Source organism: Aedes aegypti, chromosome 2 (assembly GCF_002204515.2).
Source record: "Aedes aegypti strain LVP_AGWG chromosome 2, AaegL5.0 Primary Assembly, whole genome shotgun sequence".
In the NCBI taxonomy this organism is placed as follows: Eukaryota; Metazoa; Arthropoda; class Insecta; order Diptera; family Culicidae; genus Aedes; species Aedes aegypti.
In genome coordinates this window covers 307,512,571-307,533,422 of record NC_035108.1, presented here as the reverse complement: position 1 = coordinate 307,533,422, position 20,852 = coordinate 307,512,571, and the positions used below count along the sequence as shown (strand labels likewise).

General features: G+C 41.9%; 2 protein-coding genes across 2 annotated transcripts in view; one reads left to right on the top strand and one right to left on the bottom strand.

Moving 5' to 3' along the window:
* Positions 1-262: 262 nt before the first annotated feature.
* LOC5568813 (2-oxoglutarate and iron-dependent oxygenase domain-containing protein 3) lies at positions 263-2,032 on the bottom strand. Its single transcript, XM_001658129.2, has 2 exons — positions 1,773-2,032; positions 263-1,706 (listed from the first exon to the last, which is right to left on the bottom strand). The coding sequence occupies exons 1-2, from the start codon at positions 1,835-1,837 to the stop codon at positions 800-802; spliced, it is 972 nt and encodes a 323-aa protein (XP_001658179.2). The 5' UTR covers positions 1,838-2,032; the 3' UTR covers positions 263-799.
* Positions 2,033-16,766: 14,734 nt separating this feature from the next.
* LOC5568842 (vacuolar protein sorting-associated protein 41 homolog) overlaps positions 16,767-20,852 on the top strand; it is a 126,619-nt gene continuing 122,533 nt past the window's right edge. Inside the window, exons 1-2 of the mRNA XM_021839598.1 lie at positions 16,767-16,900; positions 16,966-17,103. Of these exons, the coding sequence (XP_021695290.1) occupies positions 16,889-16,900; positions 16,966-17,103 (150 nt within the window). The 5' untranslated portion in view covers positions 16,767-16,888. The remainder of the gene's footprint in view (positions 16,901-16,965; positions 17,104-20,852) is intronic.

The following is a 20,852-nucleotide window of genomic DNA, read 5'->3' as shown; positions in this document are numbered from 1 at the left end:
ACTCTAAAAATGACTATTTCGGCAAATTAAGATTATAAATCGAAAATTTAATTATTGAAATCGTCTTTTCTAACAAATCTCTACTCATTACATGAAAATTTGTTGCTGAAATTAAAGAATTTTTATTCGTGGAACAGGTAGATTTGAGGTTAGGGAATCGCCCCTGCTTTAGGGGCTGTCCGTTAATCACGTGGTCATTTTTTGAGATTCAAGATGACAATAAACTTTGCTTGAACATTTCGGATGAGAATGATACAGTCGCTAGTTTCACTACTTGTTATGTATTTATGCAGAATTTCTCAAATAAAAATTCTTCTACTTATCATGAAGTGTTTCATATAAACGACAATCATTATGAATCTAGAAAACAATACTGACTGAAATAATAGTCTAGTTGAGCAACCGAAATTCAGATGCCATAAAATACAGAGGTCAGGTCAACCAACTTATATAACAGGAATGTTACATTATTTTTTGCGTTGATCAGTGTAATATAATGAAGTTGAATTATATTGCTGCCAAACAATACTTTGGTGTAGGTATTGCTGAATCGAATTCAACTATTTTTTTGGTAACTAGTATTTAAACATAATACCTGCAATTATAGACAAGCATGAAATCAAACCGACTAAAGAATGGCGACAGTAAGAATTGTACGGTTAAGTAATACATAATCTTCTAGAGCTAATAGTTAGGTGAATTGTTGGTTATCCTGGAGTGCATGAGGTGTCCAATGATACAAGCTAACCGATTAAAATGCAAATTAAAACAGTTCGAGGACTAATCACGCCCTGTTTCCTCACATCAATTCCGGTCCATCATCTTCGTCTAGCGAAAACTTGGGATCCCCCATGGCATGTTCCTTGTTGCAGGTGAAGGAAATCGTTATGGCATATCGTACCCCGGCGCTTACCTGTTCGACATGGTGCAGGTTCTCAGCACCGGACGTAAACCCACTGACCCTGCCGCGTTTCGGCTCGATATACACGTTGGTCTTGTTATGCTTACCGGCACTATCGATGAACACGAATCGTCCACCGGTGAAATCCTTTCCGAAATCGGTCAAGTACAACAGGGTGGTGTAGTGGAAGGAATTGTACGTTTCTTTGTCCACGTGCGGATGCCAGTACTCGTCGTGGATGGTTTTGGCCGTTTCGTTGGTCAATCGCGAGAAGAACGTTGGATGAGTCAGGAACAGCGCGTCCTTGTTAATTTTGAAATTTTCGCTGACCGCTTGCTGGATTTTGTCCTTCACGTGCTTATATGTGTTAATATGTTCCGCGGAAAAGATTTCCTTCGCTTCCGGAATTTTGTAAATGTTAATAAACTGAGTATCCTTCGAAAGGGCACCCGAGTGAAGATCCAGTATCGACGCTCCCCCAGAAGAATGACCGAACCGGAAGCCGGATTTCGCTAGATTCAGCAACACATCGACCTCCGCTGGACCGACCACCTTATCGCTGACAAACCGGCCACAGTTGGCCGGAATGCAACCCGCGTATTTGGCGATTTCCTCAAAGTACAACTTGGAGCAGTCCAATTTTTGGGTGCGCAATTCAAGCGTTTCTCGTTGCGTGGCGAATTTCTTCTCCCTGGTTCGAAACGTTGTGAAGTAAACCACCACAGCGATTCCGACGATCAACACCAGACGGGCCCACATTCGATTCTGCTGGGTCGCTCCCGGAAGGCTTTGCTGGAGGTTTTTCCTGGTAACATGACAGGAGACAATAATCCCAATATTATGGAAAGCAACTTAAATAAAGTGTTCTTACGCTTTCCGGGGTTTCCCATCACTGGAACCGGTTTTCTTCCGCTGGCGCACACTGGATTCGCTCATTGGCCACACAATTTTGGATTTGTTGGTTGAGAAAAACGGCGCTGCGAGAAAAAGATACACACTTTCGTTACCGTCCGTCAGCAAGGATTTCCAGGATTTCGGATATCAATCGATATAAAGAAACTATAAGCAGACTCTTTAAATCGATAATCAACGTCCGAGTCGTGTCGAAAAGGGCTCGCTAACGCACACTAGTTTGCTGACCGGCATCGATTCTGCAGAACACTGTGACAGTGTTAGTGATTTGTTTTGTTTTCATTTGGTTCTCCCTGTGACTGAAAAGCAGTAGACCAGGCTTTACGTTTGAAAATAGCCCAAAGAGATTTTTCTTCAGGGAAACACCAGAAATCCTCAAAGAATCCTTCGCGAATCCTTCCGGAATGTTTTAGGAGTCCTCCCAGGATCCTTCAAGAATCCTTTCAGGATCTTTGGGAAATCCGTGCAGGATCCTTTGAGATTCCATCCGGAATTCTTCGGTATTCCCTTCAAGATTCTTCGGGAATCCTTCCAAAATCCTTCTGGAATCTCTCCAAAGTTCTTCAGAAATACTTCCGCGGAATATAGTTTGACAATATGAGAAATTCAATTCATTCAGTTTCACTATCAACTATGGACCGATGCACGAGTTCACTAATTTGACGTTTGGGCGGTGCCGAATTCACTGGTTTCCATGGTCACATAAATAACACGGCACCGCTAAAACGTCAAATAGTGAACTCGTGCATTGGTCCATGGATCAATGCACGAGTTCACTAATGTGACGTTTGAGCGGTGCCGAATTCACTGGTTTCCATGGTCACATAAATAACACGGCACCGCTAAAACGTCAGATAGTGAACCCGTGCAAAGGTCCATTCATTTATCGACACTCATTTTCCAACGCGAAGCAATCACAGACATTGTAACTGCACTAAGGCTCAATTGAAAAAAATCTCGAAAGTTAAAGGATTCGCAAAGGATCCCAGTACCGTTCTGATTCAAATTTCGGACAGCGTCAAATCCGGGCACTCTACTGTGTATGGGAATGGTTTCAGTTGAAATGTTTCAAAATTTCCGGTTAAAGCTAAGTATGCTGTTCCGCTCAAGAAAAGTAAAAATTTCTGCCCAAGAAATAGTCAAGACATTTCTTACAGTGAGCTCCATTGGAATTGACATTTCTTTTCAACTGCATCGAGATAGGCGATTATGATAAAGTACGTCTTACTCAGTCGAGGCTCGGGAAATTAATGAACATTATTTATTTGAAAATAATTCATGGCTTACTACTAGTACGATCTATAATTCAATGATTAGGGTTCATTCATATATTTCATAACGCTGAAAACGGTCATTATCGACACCCACCCACCCCCTCGTAACACTTTTTGTATGAATACTCAACAAGTTTTGTATGAGCTGTAACATCATGAGGACACCCACCCACCCCCTTCAGCGTTATGAAATTTTTGAATGGGCCCTTTGAAATCCCCCTTAATCTTGAATTACAGAATTCCATGGGTCTTCATCACTCCTTCAAGCTTCGCTACTGGAATCGCCTTGGTAAGAGCATCCGCGATTTGCTCACCTGTTCCAACGTGCTCAAGTCCGATGATGTTCTGCGCCAATTTCTCTCGCACGAAATGGTGTCGGATATCAATATGCTTGCTGCGGGGTGAATATCCAACCTCCTTCTTCGCCAAATGCACAGCGCTGAGATTATCGCAACGGATTTCGGATATCCCTTGGAGCTCTTCACGTAGTCCACGCCACCTCAGGACTTCTTGGGTCGCCGCTGAAACAGCCATATACTCCGCCTCCATTGTGGACAAAGCAACTGTGGCTTGCTTCCGACAACTCCATGAAATCGCACCACCTGCTTGCTTGAAAACATAGCCAGTGATCGAACGACGAGTATCGGGATCGTTTCCCCAGTCCGCGTCACTGTAGCCGACGAATGCTTCTGCCGACTCCTTCGAATACGTTAGTTTCCTCGACTTCGTACCTTTCAAATACCGCAGTATTCGTTTCGCTGCTGTCCAATGTGCCTTTCCTGGATTTTGACAGAACTGGCTTACCATGTTGACTGCGAAACTAATGTCCGGTCTAGTCGACTGCGCCAAGTACTGCAGACTTACCACCAGCTCTCGGTATGGCACGCTCTCTATCAGCGTTCGTTCCTCATCGGTGTTTGGACACATCTCTGTGTGGTATCAATACCCCTCGTAAAGGGTTGTGTGACATGTGCTATAAAACCCGAACGCTGTTCGGCTTTCGGACACGACACTCACGACATCACGAACACTCTCGACCATCAAGAATTGTCCTCTTCCCATTCTGACCGTCATCGAGTGAGGACGCTTGGGTAAGTCACTGCTCGGCGCACCAACGAACAACCGGATGGCAAAACCGCACATTGGCGATCCTGCCAGGAGCCTCCTGCGACATTTACAAACTACTTTTTTTTAAAATCCTATTTTTTTCTTCGATTTGTGTTAAAAACCGCCACAGAATGCATCTAAAAGAGCACCGGGGCTTCGATAGCAATTCATATAAAAAAATTTTGAAAATGTTTGGTTTGTGGTTAGGAACACCACAAGGTGCTCTGGAAGTGCACCGGAGCATTGAAAGCAACACGTATGAAACATATTTGGTTTGTGGTTATGAACACCACAAGGCGCTCTGGAAGAGTGCTGGAGCTTCGAAAGCAACTCGTATCGTATACATTAAATACTTTAGATTTATGGTTATAGACACCACAAGGTGCTCTAGAAGAGCATCAGAGCTACGAAAGCAATGCGTATGAAATTATCTGGTTTGTGGTTGCGAATACCACAAGCCGCTCTGGAAGAGCGGCAGAGCTACGACAGCAACTCGTGTGGAAAATCCAAAAAAATCGTATGGTTGGTGATTATGAACTACACCAGGTGCTCTGGAAGACCACCGGAGCTTTGAAAGCAACGCGTATGACGAAATATTTGGTTTGTGGTTATGAACGTCACAAAGCACTCTGGTAGAGCCCTGGAGCTTTGAAAGCATTTCGTACAGCAATATTTGATTTGAGGTTAAGAAAATAAAAAACATTTCGTTGAGTTTCTCCTGCGTGGAATAAAAGATGTGATGCGTTGGATTCTCCCCATCTAAAATAATCTCGTTATCTACCATTTTCACAGATTTTTACATCATGTCTATCGTTGGAAAATACGTGCAGGCACCAACGCCCTACGACGATTTGGATCAATGCGAAATGGGCGAAGAGTTGTACGATGAAGGTACGGTTGACTTTGAGGATCTGGAAGTGGCTGCCCATGAAGTGGTGGAAACAAATGGACCGGCAGTTGAAAATGATGATGTTGACGGAAGATTGCATCGCCTGGAGACGATGATGGAGAATTTCATCGCACGGCAACCTTCTGAAGCTTGTCCGACATCAAGTAAAGATGACGAATGTGACAAACCCGATTTCGAACCATCCCCGGACTCCAGCTCGAACAGCAAAACGTGTAACATCCGTTGGGACCTTATCCCTAAATTCCCTAAGGACATCCCTTCGAACAAACTATGGGAGAACTGGCAAAGTTTCATCGAAAACTTTGAAATTGCGGCATCTTTATCTACGTTTGCCGGATCTGCCGATCGCGCGAAATTGCTGTACTTGTCCCTGGGGAAAAATCTACAGGACATCATCGGCGCAGCAAACCTTCGCCCCGACTACCGGGACCCCAAGTGCTACTCTAAGCTAGTCGACGGAGTGAATAAGTATTTCAGGTCGATGACTGACACTGCAGCGGAACACGATGCCTTCCTAGCTATGCGCCAAATGGATGGTGAACCTATAGTGGCATTTCATGCCAGGCTGAGGCAAATGGTACGGCTTTGCGATTACAGCCCATCTGACCAGGTGCGTTTTGTACTCGCCCAGCTGCTTACTGGGATGCGGAACCAGGAGCTAGCATTGGTTGCTAGAACATATGAACACGACGCGAACAAAATTGTACAAGCCGCAACAAGAGTCGAGACATATGAAGCAAGCAAGCACAACGTGATGAAGAAATCTGCTGAAGTCATGGCGGTGAACCGGAAGCGAGAATCAAACCGCGAACGTGAGCCACCCTCAAAAATGCGCAAAGAGGAGGATAATCGTGAATACGAAGCCAGAAAATCCAGAGGACCACCACGCGAACATCGTCAAGGGCAGCGTACTCGTTGTTGGAGGTGCGGATTTTTGTTCCACAAGAACAAGATATGCCCAGCCTTGGACAAGCAATGTAGTACATGTCGAAGGGTCGGACATTTTGCGGTAACATGCCGCAATAAGGTCAAGAGAACTGGCGTCAACAATATTCAAGGAAACCCATGAGATCACAAAATGCGTAGTCCCTCGCCAGCATGGGGTAAACGTTCCGGTGATGAACAGGTATAAGTTGTTTGTAACCCTTTAATTCTAAATGAATAAACATTGAAGCCGAATGATTTCTTTATATCTGATTATTAACGAATATACCCTTGCTACTCGTGCCGTATACTCCTTTTTTTTAGCAAAAAGACGCTACCGTGTCCTTAAACGACGCTATTGTTAGATGCCGCCTCAGCTCTTCTAGCCCTTACAACTTCTTGGTAGACTCGGGCGCCGATGTGAATATCATCGGTGGAAGTGATTGGCTACGCTTAGAAAGCGAATTCCGTAGAGGCTTCGCCAGGCTCAATCCGATCGACCATCTCGATACTAGAGAGCTCCGGGCATATGCGACTCGGGCACCAATGGTAGTGAAGTGCGCTTTTAGCGCTGAAATAGAAGTGATAGATGCATCTAAGCCACTGGTAACAGCGGAGTTCTTGGTTGTAAACGAAGGTACGCGGTCACTGCTTGGACGACGAACAGCGAGCGAACTAAAGTTACTGAAAGTTGGTCTCGCAGTCAACAGCTGTGAGCAATCTGATACGGATAAAGTCTTCCCAAAAATGCCAGGGGTTACGGTCAAATTCAGCGTGGACACTTCGGTGCCCCCAGAGAAGAACGCATACTACAACGTCCCAGCAGCATACCGGGAAGCCGCTAGAATGCGCCTCGAGGACATGGAGGCCCGGGGTATAATTGAACGCGTCGTGAAGGCACCCGAATGGATAAGTGGCATGTCTGCGGTGCCCAAAGGAAAAACTGACTTCCGCCTTGTAGTAAACATGCGAGCACCGAATAAAGCAATAAAGAGGGAGTACTACCGCATGCCATTGATCGACGAAATGAAGATAAAACTTCATGGATCGAAGTACTTTACGAAACTAAATTTCAGTTCAATGCATTCTAATTGTCATTGTTTTGAGATTCCTTACGTATTTACGGTATTTACCAACATCAACGTCAGCTCTCAGCGGGATTTGCTTACTGTTCTTTTACAGTTATTTTACATTGAATGTACCTTTCGATCTGCATAAAACTGTCCTTAGACAACGGTAATTGTATCTTGGAAATTTGCGGGTCGTATGTGCATCGTTCGGTGACGATAATACGGATAAAGCGATTTCATGGTAGGTATGTAATTTGCAAAATATTGGTTGATGTGGTTGTTTTTTTTTTAGCTCAGCACGCAGTGTTCGAGACAAGTATGAATGGAAAAAGTTGTGTTAGACTTTCATTGATGTCTGTCGAAATAATAACCCAGTCCAAATTTTTATTTCTTCTTTTCTTTTAGGAAATCAATTAAATGAATGGATGTGTATTTAAAAGGCATTGTCAAGGAGTTCAAATATGCAATGCAATATCTAATGTTAGAGAATTGAATTGGACAACTGTGTGCATTAGCTCTCGAGCATTTGCACGTAATCTTCCATGTAACTGGGTGGATTTCTTGCTCTGGGTGGCCGCTTAGGTGTGCCAATCGAGGAGTTGTTCTGGACATTTTGCCTCTTCGGGACAACAATTTCACGTTCTTCGGATGATTCACGCCACTGTCTAACTTTTTTGGTTTGGCTGACATGCCGCTTAACAGTTTGACCCTCGTCATTCTGTAGAATAAGGCTTCCGTTATCCTCTTTGATTACGGTGTATCTCTGTGGGTCAAACCTGCTCTCTGCTTTCGCTCGTGTTAATCGTTCAATAATGACCGTATCTCCCGGACCCACCCGGCACTTTCTAGCTCCTCTTCTGGAATCTTCCCGTTCTTTAGCCTTCAGTTTTTCTGATCTGTCCCTGCGGTTGAGAAGTTCCTCGTCGTAACTCGATTTTCCGTGTCGCAGTAGGGGGAGCCTACGCTTGAATTTGCGCCCTAGCATGACCTCCTCTGGGGGAAGTCCTGTCACTGAGTGCGCAGCAGCGTTGTGCGCATTGATTGCTGCTTGCAATTCGTCCTTGAAGCTTACACCTTTACTTGCTGCACATGCCATCGCTTTGTTGACCAGTTTCATATAATTTTCGATGAGTCCATTCTGTTGCGGGAATAAGGGGGTCGAGTATGTGGTTTCAATGCCACGATCGGCGCAATAATTTTTATATTCGTCACCGTTGAATGGTGGTCCGTTGTCGGAACGAATATTCTTCGGGAATCCTTCCCGCGCAAAAATTTCTTCAAGAACCTGCTTAGTCTGTTCAAAGCTCGTCGTTTTAACCGGTCGAGCGATCAAAAATCTGTGTGATAGTGAAAATTTTAGAGTTGTATATTTAAGCATTATATTGATTTTGTTCAAGCAAACTCTTACCTCGATCGATAATCTACTATGAGCAGAATTGAGATTCCTCCGAATCTAGCATAGGGGCCGTTAAAATCCAAAGCTACGGTTTCCCATACAGATTGAGGAGCAAAAATTCTCCTCATTGGCGTTGGTTTCTCGGGCAGCCCGTTTGTTGCGCAAATTTTGCAGGTTTTCACCCACTCCTCTGCATCCAAGCTTATGCCAGGCCACCATACGCGCTCCCGCAAAATACTCTTAAGCTTAGCTGTCATTGGATGTCCATCATGAGCCAGGTTCAACGTTTTCTTCCGAAGCATGGTAGGAACCACGGCGCATCCTTTTTTCACTACAATCCCGTTGTGTATGGATAGATCATCCGCTACACTTTCGAACTTCCTAAGATTCTTGGGCCATACGCGTGTCTCTAAGGCATCGATCACAGCTTGCAATGTTTCATCTACAGCTGTCGCATCTTGAAGTTCTTTCTCGGTTAGAAACCCAACCGAGTTCGCTTCAAGAACGGCGATTTCCCAAGGACTATTATGTTCCTCGAAAGGGTCATCGCTGCCGGTGTATAATCTAGAGGATGGATCGGCGATGTTATCGCGACCACGGATGTACTCCACATCGTAGTTATATGGGCTAAGCCGAAGCGCCCACCCATCTGCTCTTGTTAATGCTCGCTTCGAGTTTTCCCGTGCTCGATTCAAAATAAATACAACACCCTGAGCATCGGTTCGCAGCGTAAAATGACGACCAAGAAGGAAGAACGAGAAGTGTTCAACTGCCCATACTGTGGCTAAAGCTTCCCGCTGATTTTGTTAGCTTCTGGTTTGGATCAGCAGGATTCGCCACGACATTGGAATTGGCAACATTGAATCGCTGCAGCAAATCGTTGATGTGCTCTCTTGGTCGAGCATCACTCGGCTATCGTCTCTGGTCACTCGCATTCCAAGAATTTTGCTGGTCAAACCGATGTCCTTCATTTGAAATTTGGCCATCAGGTCCTTCTTCAGCCTATCCACCCAACGCTGGTTGTTCGAAAACACCAACATGTCATCCACGTATACGGCTACGATCAAAATCATACCACCTTCAACTTTGAAGTACATGCACGTATCGTAGGATGATCGCTTCAGTCCTATCCGTTTCAACTCAGCGTCCAATTTTTGGTTCCACACCCTACTGGCTTGCTTGAGGCCATAGAGTGCTTTACGCAGCCGACAAACTTTCCTGGATGAATTTGGATCGACGAATCCTTCCGGCTGTACCATGTAAATCGCTTCATCACCTAGATCTCCTTGCAAAAACGCCGTCACCGCATCAACCTGATGGATTTGTAGGTTCATCTTGGCAGCCATCGACATTAGGTACCCGATGGTAGCATAACGAACTACAGGTGAAAACGTTTCGTTGTAGTCGACGCCTTTCACCTGGGAAAAGCCCTTTATCACCAAACGAGTTTTGAATCGCTCCACAGTTCCATCCAGGTTCTTCTTCACCTTGTAGACCCACTTGCATTGTAAGGGTTTCCTCCCGCTCGGCAGGTCGACCAGATTCCAGGTTTCGTTCACCGCCAGGGCCTCGAATTCCGCCACCATCGCTTCCTTTCATCTGTCGCTGTCATGCCCGGTAATTGCCTCACGAAATGTCTGTGGTTCGATCCCCGTGTCAACATAATTTATCTGCTCGGGTTGGGAAACGCTATCAGGAAAAATATTACAGCTCATGATATAATCACGATACTTGCCTGGGGTAACGTGCTCCCTCGCACTGCGCCTTACCAACAAATGTGGGTCCTCTGATTGTGGAGGGAGCACGGAAGGTTGTTGCTCCTCATCGATAATCGAACCTGCATCGCTGTAGATCGATTCGTCCAACCGATTCTCCTCATTTGCAGCGCCATCGGATGCATCGTCAGCCTCCATTAGTTCCCTCTGGATAATCAACTCACTACATTCCACGTTGTCTTCTGGCTCATCTATCGTGTTGTTGCGCTTCGATTGGCATTCATCAAGGAATATCACATCCCTGCTGACAAACACTTTCTTGCTCACCTTGTTGTACACCCTGTACGCCTTGGAGCCTTCGCTGTAGCCAACGAAAATACACGCTTCAGACTTCTTGTCCCATTTCTTCCGCTTCTCCTTCGGTACATGCACCATCACATTGGTTCCGAATATGCGAAGATGCGACACATCCGGCCGTTTGCCAGAAAACTTTTCCTCCGGGGTTACTGATAGTCCCTTTGTCGGCGAACGATTGACCACATGCGATGCAACTGCGACTGCTTCTGCCCAAAAACTGTTATCCAGATCCGCATCGGACAGCATACTACTCGCTCTCTCGACCAACATCCGATTCATCCTCTCTGCCAATCCATTTTGCTCCGGGTTGTAGGGAGCAGACATCTCGTGCTGGATTCCTTCCTTTCGCAAAAAGTTTCGGAAATTTCGGTTGACATACTATTTGCCATTGTCTGTCCGTATTCGCTTGATCCGTTCTCCAGTTTGGTTCTCCGCAAAAGCCTTATATTCTTGCAACGCCTCGAGCACTTCCGTTTTAGACTTCAGAAAATAAACGACGGTTTTTCGACTAGCGTCGTCGATGAACGTCAGAAAGTAACGGCTGCCTCCAATCGACTTGGTTTCCATAGGGCCGCAAAAGTCCGAGTGGATCAGTTCCAATACTCGGTCTTCTCGGTGCCCCTTCGCCTTGAACGGTTGACGACCGTTCATTCCACCGGCGGACAGATGCCTCATACGCCGATGCCACATCTCGTACTTGTCGTCCTGAACCAAATTCGCAATGGGCTTCTTCACTTCGGATAGCTTGTAGAGGCCATTCACTTCAAGGCCAATCGCAACTACCTTGTTGTCGGGGTTGACAACTTTGCACTCCTCCTTCGCAAACACCACCTTAAATCCCTTTTGGCATACCTTGCTTACGGAAAGTAGATTAATCGCCAAATCAGGGACGCAAAGAACATCGCTCATCGTGAGGTCCACTGTCGCTTCACCGCAATCTGCCTCCAGCTTCACCGATCCTTTTGCCACAACGGCCACCTCTGCATTGTTGGCTACGTTGATCCTCGTCTTCACATTCAATGGATTTTCCAGCATATTTTTGTTCCGGCACAAGTGTGCGGTTGCACCAGAATCAAAAAACCAATCGCTGTCGTTCCGCTCAGATGACTGCACTGCACGTGCAGCAAAGAATGCCACATGCCCTTTTTGAGTATCACGCTTCTCTTTCTTCTTCTCGCTCGCTTCCTTCTGGCATTCCGACGCAAAGTGTCCCAGCTTCCTACAACGGAAGCACTTCACGCCAGCCTTGACCATGTCCGCTGTCAGTGCCACTCCGGATGACTCCAGACCCAAAATCATTGGATCGTACTTCTTCGGCAAACCTTTCAGCAGTAAACTGCACATCCAAGTGTCGTCCACCTTGAAGCCGACTTCCGCCAGCTGGTTACACGTGAGCATAATTTCGTTCACGTACTCCTGTGGGGACTGGCAAATGACATCATCGTCCCTCTCGGCACCTACCAGTCGAATACCCGCCAACTTACGAAGAAGACCAATCCTGCGGGTAGAACCGCTGTCCTCGAACGTGTTCCGCAAGTTGTCCCACGCTTCTTTAGCAGTTTTCGCATTCTGCACCAGCCCGTAAATGCTCCGATCGATATTCAGGCAGATGGTTGCCAGAGCTTGTTCTGATAATTCCTCACTTACTTCCGGATCTCCTTCATTACGCTCCTTCACGGCAAACCAGGTCCGCTCCTTGATGAGGACCATCTTGTTGCAAAACGCCCAGGAATTGTAATTTTCCGATCCATGAAGCACTTCTCTCGCTTGCAACGAAACCATACCTCCGGGTAATCTCGTTCCGCCAGCTTGCGCACCGGAACGTCTTCCATCTCCAACGACTTGATCTTGAGCACCTACGGCACCATCAGCAGCTTGATTGGACATCATTCTTCACGAAAGTCTTCAAAATTTTCAAGATTGAAAAAAAAATCATCCGCCAAACAACGCCGTTTCTATGGAAACTGTTCTGGGCCAATAACCTGATAAAGTACGTCTTACTCAGGTGAGGTTCGGGAAAATAAAGAAAATTATTTATTTGAAAATAATTCATGGCTTACTACTAGTACGATCTATAATTCAATGATTACTTAGTTTCTAACAGATTACTTTTCTGTTGAAGTGCATACTTCGCTTAAAAAGTTCCGAATAGGGTCCTAAAGGCCTGTCTCAATTTTAGTGCCAAACGCTTAACATTAAGCCCAAAACACATGTTTACTAAATTTTTTAATGTTTTTCTTTTGTTCAATTCCAAAAAACTTTTTTTAGATTTTGTCACACTCCTTGGCTTAAACTCATATTTTGGGTATATTTTGCTTCCCGTGTCCCTTCCGAAATGTCAGATAGGAACAACCCCAGTGTTAAAACTAAAAGCCCTGCGGTGTTTTTTTTCGATTAAGCGAATGTCAAACATGATCAAAAGTGTCAAGGTTCATTTATTGAGCTCTCGTCGAGCGGTGTCACGAACACGCAAATTTGCTGGTTGAAAATACTGCCATTTGATTTTGCTGGGAACAGCTGACCTTTGTTTATATTTTCCACCAGCAATTTTTAGGTAGTGTTGGTGACATGTACCGTGTATGTACACGAGCGCAGAAACCACTATGGACCCAATTTTTAAATTAAAGTTTAAATATGAAGAAGCCGTTATTTGAGCGGGAAAATTTGCTAAAAAAAAGGTTGCAGTAACATGCTCTTTCGTGTTATTCAATAAAAACAAGTTTTCATTAAACATTTTAGGACCCAATTTTCAGGCTCTTATTAATAAACATTTTTGGGAAGTATGCACTTCAACAGAAAAGTAATCGCCTATCTCAATGCGTGGGAAATATCTTGCAAGAAATGCTTAAGAAAAGCATTTTTCTTTTATCGTAGTACGCAGTTGAAAAGAAATGTCCTTTTTAAGTCTATGGTATCATCCTGGGAGGGAGAAACCAATACGAAATTTGTGTGCGTCAAGGTGAGCCGAGATTGTGCTGTCACGAACTGTCAGTGTGAGCCACCTACTAAAACAATGGACTAACATGATAAAAGCGCGTAATTAATTAAAGCATATTTTAGCATTTTGTTGAAGGTGACAAAAAAGCAGAAAAGATTTAGTTTCTACACATCCAAAAGCAATGTCACAATAGCATTTTTGATTTCAATATAAAAAACGGTAGTGAAACATGCATATTTTTACTCTTTTTCTATAATAAGTGAAATTGAATGCATAGAGAAATGTGGCCCTTTTTCAATATTGGTCCGGATATACCGAAGGCACACATCAAAACAAAAAAGGTGTTTTTAACCTAGCCAGCCTTAAGGTAAGCCTTAAGGTAAAATAAGTACCCATATTTGGATGAAAAATAAAACATCAACAATTATAAACGAGTAACAGCAAAGAAGTGGTTACAATCTTTAGGCAGTTTTTTAAGAAAAAAAAACAACTAAAATTGATAATATCAAGGTATTTATTTAAATTGTTTTAACAAAAACATACTAACACTTGAAATATTATCTGTCTCAGCGGTGTTATTTGAAGAATCCAACATTTCACCAACAAACTTTGGCGTACTTAACTTTTTCGGCATCGAAAGCCTTCAACCTGAAAATTCCAACCTGTAGTTAAACTGATGTTCATGGATGGATCAAAGTCGGTCACTCTACGGATACGGTGGGGATACGTTCCTTGGGGCCCGCTAGATGGAATGAGGCGATAGTTGGATGTTCCCTAATTGGGATAAACTCCAACTAAAGAGCAGGCGTATGTCAATGTCTTAATGTTTAACTGTCCTTATAATTTTGAATAAAATGAGTACAGCATGTATTTATAATATTGTAACTAGTTTGTTCAATATCTTTATTATCGAAAATCAGCAAATAAAAGAGAAATGAAGTACTCATATTTGGGTATTTTTGCCATAATTTCGCTCAAAATCATATACTCATTTATGGGTTTAAAGAGTTTACTTATTTATGGGTAAAACCCACTTTACCCATAAAATGAGTGTGTGCACTTTTTGACGATTATGGGTAAACTTTACCCATATTTGGGTAGACTGATCTTAGCGTGTTGATTGTCGTTGGCAAGCTAGAATTATCTTGACGTTTGTTGCATATTTAGTGTGTAGTATCGGTGTCTCCCTCCCAGGTATCATCGTACCTGCCACACGATGCCAAGAAGAAGAAGAACGTTATACTGTGAAAGTATCATATACCATACAGTTAGTTGTTCAAAATAATATGTTGGGGCTCATTCACAAATTTCATAACGTTGAAGGGGGTGGGTGGGTACCCTTAAGATGTTACAACTCACACAAACTTTGTATAAAATCCATACAAAAAGCGTTATGAAGGGGTGGGTGGCGTAAATGGCCGTTTTCGGCGTTATGAAATTTGTGAATAAATCCTTGTACTGTAAATGTATTGCTATTTTACAATATACTGTATTGTATTTCCAATACTTTGAATGGTACTGTTACAATACATTATATTGTTTTTGTATTGTATTTTGTATCCGGGTAGTCAAACTGGATGGCCTCAAAAAACCTCCTTGCATTTTGCAGAAATAATTTATGGGTTCATTCATATATTTCATAACGCTGAAAACGGTCATTATCGACACCCACCCACTCCCTCGTAACACTTTTTGTATGAATACTCTACAAGTTTTGTATGAGCTGTAACATCATGAGGACACCCACTCACCCCCTTCAGCGTTATGAAATTTGTGAATGGGCCCTATTCAGGTTTCAGCTAAAGGACTGGAAGAACTATTTCAACCAACACAATATACAAATATACAAATGGTTGGTGAATGCATGTCCTCATGTTACAGCTCATACAAAAACCGTAAATATGTACACGAGCGCAGAAACCACTAGGGCTCATTCACAAACTTCATAACGCTAGAGGGGGTGGGTGGGTGTCGAAAATGGCTATTTTTAGCGTTATGAATTAAATGAATGAACCCCTATTTCCTAAGGCGATTTTTAGCGCTTTTTTGGCAGCTGTGGCTACGCTTTGAGCGAAACAGCATATGGCCGGTACGCTGATCATAAGTACTGTGCAAAAGAATAGGACAAGAAACGGTCAAGGAATGATTCCGCTATCGAATTTACTTGAGCTGTACGCTGCTGAGAAGTAGAGCTGATTTCATAACATCGGTAACGCCTGCTGTGCAAATCAAATGGAGCTGTCACTTTTCCGTACGGAAAAATGTGCCGCTCAATTATTCCGCAAGTAAAAGTGACATTTCGCTCATCCCCATTAAACATTTGACAGTTCAACAGCCGACTAAATTGGTTGAAAAATCGGTCGATTGTTGCACCGACGCTTATGGAAGATTAACACAGGGATCAACCGAATATCAACCGATTCAATAGGTTGGGCCGACATAATCCTACTAAATAGGTGGATAAATCGGTATTTTAAGTAAAATCCAAGCAAATTGACCTACTAAACATCAGATTTCCTCGGTCACCCGATTTAATCTAGCGATTAGTCAGTTGATCGCTGTGTTAAACTTCCATAAGCGTCGGTGTAGCAATCGACCCATTTTTCAACCAATTTAGTCGGCTGTTGAACTGTCAAATGTTTAATGGGGATAGTAGATCAGTTGTCAAAATTACTTTGGTAAAAAGGAGAAATTTTACTTGAGCGCTTTACGTTTCAGGTGCATACTACGCAATGGACCGATGTACGAGTTCACTAATTTGACGTTTGAGCGGTGCCGAATTCACTGGTTTCCATGGTCACATAAATAACACGGCACCGCTCAAACGTCAAATAATGAACTCGTGCATTGGTCCATACTTAGGCTGTGAACCGTTTCACCAGTTTGTTTAACTATTAGTTAAAATTTGACGTTTCGATAGTTATTTTCCCCTCAAATGGTTAAATTGAACATCGCGGTCGACCCATTTGAGCTTTGACATTCGAGTAGTTATTTCAGAACAAAGTTGACAGATGGTTAGTTATTCTCAAATTCACGGGAGCAGAAAATAACTTTCGAGCTGTCAAGTTTAACCATGCTTCAGAGCAGGGTTATTTCTAACCGGAGGGGAAATAACTATCGAGCTGTCAAATTTTAACTAAAAGTTAAACGAACTGGTGAAACGGTTCACAGCCTTAGCTTATTATTGTATCGAGTAATCTCAGCTACAGGGGGAATGCTGCAATCATCATCATCATTATAAATATGATGATCTGTCACAAATCATTGTTTTGAATAATTCTTAGCAGTTTTGGTAAAATTTCGGCTACTTTTTCGTATTTTGAAACAGTTTTATCGAATTATAGTAACGAAAACTTGATCATCCATCAAGTTTAACTTCTCCAAATGATGGACCATGTAAGTGCCTTTAGTTGGATACAAAATATCTTGCAAATTTTACCTCTTCTATTGCCAATCCGTAGAATGACCCGGAGTCGGCTGATTCGTGCAGCCTCACGGAAGAGGAAGTGGAACCAAAGCTGAAATACGTACGGCTTTCGAACGATCTGAAAAACATCCTTTGCGAGGAAGCTGTTAGCTGTATAGCCGTTCACTCGAAGGTACGTGCTGGGGAACAAAATTGGTCTTCTATAACATACACGCCCCAAATATTATCAATCAGCTGGATTAGTCATCAGGTCATGTTGCAAAACTGCCCAGCAGGTCTCTTTTCAGAGACTTGGTCACTATTTTGATGCAAGTTTCTGAAAAGTCTCTATTTTTAAAGGAAGGACTTTATAGTCTCTTTTACAACCAATATGGTCTCTAAAGTCACTGTATTCTATCTTACGATATTTGGCTGGGTTTATCTTCATATAAGTCTCTATTTTTAAATAAACGTACATATCTAAAGTCTTTGTATCAATCAAAATGATCTCTTAAAGTTCTGCTTGCAGTGAACTCTGGTGCAAAATTCTAAAAGCTTCAGACAAACCTTCAGAGACTCTTACGATAAAGGTTCTTCAGGAATTTCTCCTGATGTTTCTCGAGGAGTTCTGCTAGTGATTTCTCCAGAGATTATTTGTAGAATGGTTTTTGGGACTCCTCCACAAAATTCCCCAAGAAATTTATTCACCTATTCTCCTATTTTAGTTTGATGCTAAGAGGAATTCCTGCATAATTTGCTCAAAATCTTCGTGCATTTGAACACTACTATCTATAGTAATTTAAACAATTTTCGCAGAGACTATCCCAGCATTTCTTCCAGGCCCTTTTTCACTAATTATTCCTTTGATTTCTGCAGTTGGTAATCTAGGAGACCATTCAAAGAATCATACTGGAGTTCTCTCAAGAAAATTTACAGAGCTTTCAGCTTTCATTTCAGAGCTTTCAAAGAAATCTGTTTTATGAGTTTATCCAGGAAACCCTACAAAAATTCTTGTGTCGATTTTTCAAATTTTTTTCTCTAGAATTTTTATAAGAATTCCTTCAATTCATCTACGGGTTCTACCAGGATTCGCCAAGTTATTTTTATGTGTTCCAATAACCGCTCATGCAAAAAATTAAACACAATTTTGAAGAAATGTCGATGTTAGTATACAGCCTTCTTTATTGCAGTACTATTTATGGTTTGACCATAAAAAATATCAGGATGAATAACGAAAATTTCGAATTCATTTTTTAGTAAATTTGTCACGAAATCTGTTTACTGTGAGCGGAAATAGAAACACTTAGATAAAGTTGAATATTTTTTATGCATGTTTTCAAAATTCTTTTTATTTTGCCTCTGATTACGTATACTTGGAGCTACATTGTGATATAAAAATAGTATTGATCGACACAATAGTTATTTTATAATAAACATTTGAACATATAACTTTCCTTAAATGAGCGGAATCTGGTGCCTTGATGGTACTTAAAATGTTTTTAGAAATGACCGATCGGATTATCCAAGAAATCAAACTCTTTTCTTCTGATTGTTGCTAGTTTTCTTGGTTTCGGTAAAAGGTCTCTAAAGTTCATAATTTAAGATACTCAGTTACTACCAGTCCTCTGTTTGCCACCAACGTTTCGATCCCTAAAGAAGAAGAATTGGAACCGAAACGCTAGGGTAAAGAAAAAAAAATCCTGTATAATTCCGCAAGCCAGAAACTATTTTCTATGGTCAGTATTTTTCTTGTTCTCCTAGCAGTGAAAACTGACTCAAAGTTTTAAGGGCTCCAGAGAAACCTTCAGAGACCCTTATTCGATTATTCCCCAAAAATTTCTTCTCACAATCTTCGAGGAAAAGCTAAATGCTTTTAAGCTATAAAAGGCTCCTCCAGGCGGGTCTACCCCGTTTGGCATAATGCCATTTGGCATAATGCCGTTTGGAATAATAGTCGTTTGGCATAAAGTCGTTTGGCATGGCAGGCTGAACGGATGTTCGGTTCTTCAGCACCGTGCTCTTGAAAATTTGAGGTTTGGCTTCGATTCATCTTCACCTTAAAAATGCGCCATAATATCCCGGACTTAATGACCCCGGAAGTCATGTATGATGCAATTCCAAAAGAGCTTTATTGGATATTGGTTTCCTTGAACAATGATGATTAGAAGTATGTCCTATCACTAACTGACAACGGAATGTACGATCGTGAGCAGTTTATACACATCCCTTTGCTTAATGGAAGGAATTTGATCAAATTCAATGTTTTTCACAATTATGCCAAATGGCGATTATGCCAAACGACCGTTATGCCAAATGGCATTAGGCCAAACGGGGTAGACCCCCTCCAGGCATCCATCCAGAAATTTCGTTAGAGATTTACAAAAAAATATTCCAAGCGATTTGTACAAAAAATCCTCCAGAACTTTTTCAAGGATTGCAACTACCTCCAGCAATTTCCACAGAGATCACTTAGTACATTTTCCCAGATACTACTTCAGTATTTGATCCAGAGATTTCCATCGGCTTCTTCAGTAGTTACTCTAGCAGATCTTCTGAAACTATTTTCGGAGTTGTAAGAAAATCCTAAAAGGTTAATTCCAGAGTTTTTAAAGAAGTTCGTTAAGGGATTTTTCCAGGGAATTTTACAAGAATTCCCGAAAGAGTTCCTACGTCGAATGAATTTATATACGGTTTACCTCAAGAATTGGTTCAAAATTCTTCCAGGAATTCTATTAGGAACTGTTCCAGAAATTTCTCAATAAATTGGATTATGGATTCCACCAGATTGTTCTAAAGAATTCATCCTATTTTTTTCACGTGCTACTCTTGCAGTTCTTCCAAACCATTCTCGAGTAATTGTTTAAGTAAAATCACCATGGATTCTACAAAATACTACAGCTATTGGGGATTCCGTACAATGTTTTAAAGGAGTTCCTTCAGAAAATCCTATCATACATTGAAAGCTGGATAATATTTTTGTAACTTTTGATTCTCTTCGGCAGGATTTTTTTTTTTTAAACTATCCAACTGATATTTGGCTACAATATACGTAGTGCTTCTAACAGCAAAGTTTCAGCTAATTTGTTCGAGAAAAACTCCTATGCCAGAGTGAATCATGGACGTGCCCAAGTAGTTCTTCATCCTATTAATCAGGAATTCGATTTATTATTTTTTTTTTCTATAATTGTTTTAGCTAGAAAATCCTCCAAGTCTTCGTCGAGAGTCCAGGAGTTTTTTTTTTTCAAAGATCCTTGCAATTTGATTATGCATTCCACCAGATTTTTCTAAAGAATTGATCCATTTTTTAAGGTGCTACTCTTTCAGTTCTTGAAAACCATTCTCGAGTTGTTCAAGTAAAATCACCATGGATTCTTCGAAATTTTATCTGAGGTTGCACACCAGCAAATACTACAGCTATTGTTTCGATCACTCAAACACTAATTCCTACAGGAATTCCGTTCGATGTTTTTTTCATGAACTTCTTTAAAAATCCAATAGAAAAATATCCAGAGATTGTGTTGATTATGTTTTCAATAATTTTCTTAGCAATCAACCTAGACTTCCTTAGAAATAAGTAAGTTTTTTCATAGTTCCTTGAAAGAGTTTATCAAGAATTTCCACAGATGTTTCATCAGATATTAGAATATGATTCGTTTCAAAAATATGTAGCTTCCTGTTTTTATTCAGGGATTCCTCCAATACTTTTTAGCAAAATCAATGGAAGAATAACTTAATAAACTCTTGAAAGACTCAGGATTTAGTTATGAAATTTGTTAAGAATCTTAGGAAAAATTCCTGAAGAATTTCTGGAGTAATATCTGGGGTTACCCTTAAAAAATCCGAGTTGTATTTTTGAAGTTATCTAAACCACTAATCGTTAACGATTTTTTTCAGCGCTAAAACAAAAAATTTCAGACATTTATAGAAATCGTAAGAAAGTTT